This window comes from Curcuma longa, chromosome 4 (assembly GCF_044706935.1).
Source record: "Curcuma longa cultivar G26 ecotype Majalengka, Jawa Barat chromosome 4, ITB_CL_G26_1.1, whole genome shotgun sequence".
Taxonomy (NCBI): Eukaryota; Viridiplantae; Streptophyta; class Magnoliopsida; order Zingiberales; family Zingiberaceae; genus Curcuma; species Curcuma longa.
The window spans coordinates 20,351,280-20,354,828 of record NC_133864.1 but is presented as its reverse complement, the minus strand read 5'-3'; the positions used below and the strand labels follow the sequence as shown (position 1 = coordinate 20,354,828).

Sequence of the window (3,549 nt, the reverse complement as noted above, 5' to 3'; positions counted from 1 at the left end):
ATTTCTTCATAAATGATCGTAGAACCGATCGTGTAAAACTGCTAGAGTGACAGATTCCATCTTTTAAAAGAATGGACTTAATAAGTATATAACAAGATTTACAACTATGTTTATTTTTGAGAAAACAAATATTTCAAGATCTTCTGATTTTAATGATTTTAAAGGTCACTTTGTACAAATAGTAAACCTAGACTTTTAAAATACTTAGCGATCTTCAGAAATAATCGAATTGGACACTGATCACAAACAACAAACGCCCACTGGCTAAGATTATCAGAAGAGGTGATACATGCGGAAAATATGAAATTATTCTGAATTAAACACAAAAGGGTGTACACAATAAGGCATCAAAGACTAATTTTTTGACAGCTTAAATTAGATATCAATATGTCTGAGCAATTTCTAAACTGAAAACATACTATAATCCAAACATGAAAAAGACGACGGATTTCAGAACAGTTCGAAGGATAAGAACTTGCACAAGCTCGGATCACGAGCACAAATGCCCTGCCATCCAGATGCTGAACTTTTGGAACATGAAAACACCTGCAATTGGTGCAGCAATCGACAATTACCAGGAGCCTTCAAAAATTTGCCAAGATCTTCAATCTCTTCCAGAAAATTAATCAGACGCTTCTTTGGAAGGTAGGATTTGTCTATTGAACCTGGATAGCATACCTTTGGCCCCAGTAAGAACATGCAACAAATTACATGTTCCTGTTTCTTGCTCACTGAACATCAAAAGCTATGTGCCTTGAGAAGCAAATCCAACAAAAAAAAAATGCAAAATGAGACCTTCACTTCCAGTATATCTTCGTGCATAATACAGGTACCAACTGTCTCATGGCAGCACAAATAATTGAATTTTCTGTCGGGTGCCATGCTAAATAGAGTATTTTGGATATGAAATCATAAGAATTCCCATTAGCAACTGAAGGGCTTTCTGCTCCTGTGGCATTTAAGCTAACATGAGATGGCATAGCAGAAGATTGCAGGGATGAAAACAGATATAATAAAGAGGTTGCAAACCTTGTCTAACAACATGTCTTAAGCTGCTCAGAGATATCGCAGGCTTTGAGTTCTGCACTTGCAGCCTATAGTCACGTGAAAAGAAGTCAACTCATACCTGATGCTTCAATCATAAAACACAACGAACTAATATAATTAACTGAAACTTGATTCCATTGATATCCTTTTACTGAATTACAGTAATCGCACAAATGTCACAATGCCCATTAAATATCAACTTTAGGAAAGAGGGGGAGAAAACAGTTGCTATTCAAGGTCACAAACTAAATTCCATGAGGCAGAACCCTCTTCGCTTAGTTCGTCAAAGAAATGAAGAATGGACAAAGTCGAATAAACAAAATATTACCTTGCACAGTAACATACAACAAGTGCCTCAATAATAATAGCACTTTTCAAATCTTTACAATTGGCTATATAATGTTACCAGAATCAATAACAGAAACAAATATCTCAAATCTGGAAGGACCATAACATCCAAAGTATCCTAAAAGGATTCCAAGAAAAACACTACAAATTGGTAGACACAACTGAGGTTGGTCATCAAGTCAATCAACTGCCAACAATCACACTCTCTGTGAAAATATAAAATGAGCAACATCTTATCATAACACATTTTAAACTCCAATGTTCAAAATTTTCTTCCTCATACCAATGCAGTCAGGACACCAGGTAACCTTGATAAATTGACATTTTCTGGAGGACAAAAGGCTAGAACAGAAGAAACATGTTTTAGTTTGTGGTTTCTGTATGGGTGTACCTCATTGGATTTTTGCTGGCTTCCACATTGGTGGCTTCATTGCTGCCAGGAACAGAAACAAATACACGAAAAAGATTGCTGTAACTCACCAATAATATTATCAGAAACAGGAGAGAATGCAGAATCAACACTAGATAGCTGTTGGATTATACCTATAAGGCCATAACATCCAGTTGTGACATGCAATCTGCCACCACTAAAGCAGTAATCAAATTTGTCAAAGATTGAATCAATTTCAAAAAGATCACAAAGTTGCAGAGAAGTGCAAATTATAGTCACTGGAATAGTTCCATCTCAGGATATAGCCAATAATATTATTTCGATAACAGAAAATGTAAACTACTTGAAACCAAGCATTTACCTTCGGTCTTAAATGCTCATGGACCTGAAAAGTTGTAACTAACAGGACCAGATTCCATGTTCATGTCCCACATCTGTTGAACAAACAACAAAAACACATGAGAAACAAGTACAATGGGACTTCATTTTTTTTATTGGCATGTCAAGGATTCAATTCTTTACATGTGCATTTTTCTATAATTTGTTATCACTAATGAGTTAATTCATTTGATTTCCTATTAAATAGTGGCATTTTTGTTTTCACAAAGATTGGATATATTACATTGATTGTTAAATAATGTTTTTGTTATATTTTTAATGGGTCAATTTTGTCCTTTAAAAGCATCACTGAACTGTAATATTCATAGGCCACTAAAAAGCCATGATGATACTATTGTTGTGTTTTCATATATATTTTCTTGAATTATCATTATTTGACTTACACGATAATAATCTATTCCATATTGTGAGCTGGTAAAACAACTTGATATATCAGTAGATGATAGCTAACTGAAGAATGCGTCTGGAATGATTGGTATGTAGGAATCAGAAAATCACCAAATGCTATCATACATGTGCCATAGGGTGGAACAATATTTTCAAGGCAAACAGTTAAGCAGTTACACAAATCGCAAATAGTAAAGTGGAAGCAAAAAAAAAACACTGTAGGACCACATCCGGCAGAAGCTTCACATGCACTACGACTATACTTAGAAAAGGAAACAAATTCAACCTTTTCCTTCAGAAAGAGGGAGAGATACAGCCATAGAATCCAAGTAAAACTACATAACTCGTAGCAAATACGTAGGTGAAGTAGTGAACGGCAAAATGCCAGAGCCGACGAACATAAAATCCCCAAGAAGCCCTAATCTCACCTAGCGGCACCAAGAATCAATCTAAAGGGAATCAAGAAGCCCATACCTTTCTGGACCTCCTCACCCGTGGTCCCAGCGTACGCGTCGCAGTTGACCTTCATCTTACGACCAGGTTTCCCGCGGGATCGGCACCGCTATTCCTGCGTCGTCACTGCTATCTGGCCAATCCGATACGTCCAATTCAAACCGCTTCCACAGCGAGAACGAAGATGACGATGGACGAGGAGGGAAGCGGGTGAGGAGATTCTTGAGATAGACGTGAGTAAATCTCTTTGCTCCCTCGCTCCTATTCGCCGTCTCTCTCTCTCTCTCTCTCTCTCTCTCTCTCTCTCTCTCTCTCAGTCCCTCGCTAGCAAACAGCAACCGATCGAACTGGAAACCTGGGTTATCACAAAAGAAAAGGGCAGACGAGCCCCCTTAAGAAACTGATACGAAGCCCATTTAAATTTAAACCGAACCCGATTTGCACTATTGAAATTTCCATTTACTTTACTTTTTAGGTGCCTTAAAAATATTTTTGTCCGATTAAAAAAAAAATGAGTCCACCGT

At 37.1% G+C, this 3,549-nt stretch overlaps 1 protein-coding gene across 5 annotated transcripts; it reads right to left on the bottom strand.

Moving 5' to 3' along the window:
* Positions 1-347: 347 nt before the first annotated feature.
* Positions 348-3,312, bottom strand: LOC141828305 (serine/threonine protein phosphatase 2A 55 kDa regulatory subunit B beta isoform-like). 5 transcript variants are annotated; one of them, XR_012601753.1, is made up of 7 exons: positions 3,047-3,312; positions 2,148-2,220; positions 1,939-1,982; positions 1,787-1,864; positions 1,030-1,094; positions 679-949; positions 348-546 (listed from the first exon to the last, which is right to left on the bottom strand). XR_012601753.1 is itself a non-coding variant. In XM_074715705.1 (6 exons), exons 3-6 carry the CDS (start codon positions 1,953-1,955, stop codon positions 798-800), a joined length of 312 nt encoding a protein of 103 aa, XP_074571806.1. In that variant the 5' UTR covers positions 1,956-1,982; positions 2,148-2,220; positions 3,047-3,312; the 3' UTR covers positions 348-797. The 5 variants fall into 5 exon arrangements, 3 of the variants coding, with proteins under 3 accessions (XP_074571806.1, XP_074571807.1, XP_074571808.1); XM_074715705.1 differs by having other exon boundaries at positions 348-949; XM_074715706.1 differs by having other exon boundaries at positions 348-949; positions 1,787-1,828.
* Positions 3,313-3,549: the final 237 nt, after the last annotated feature.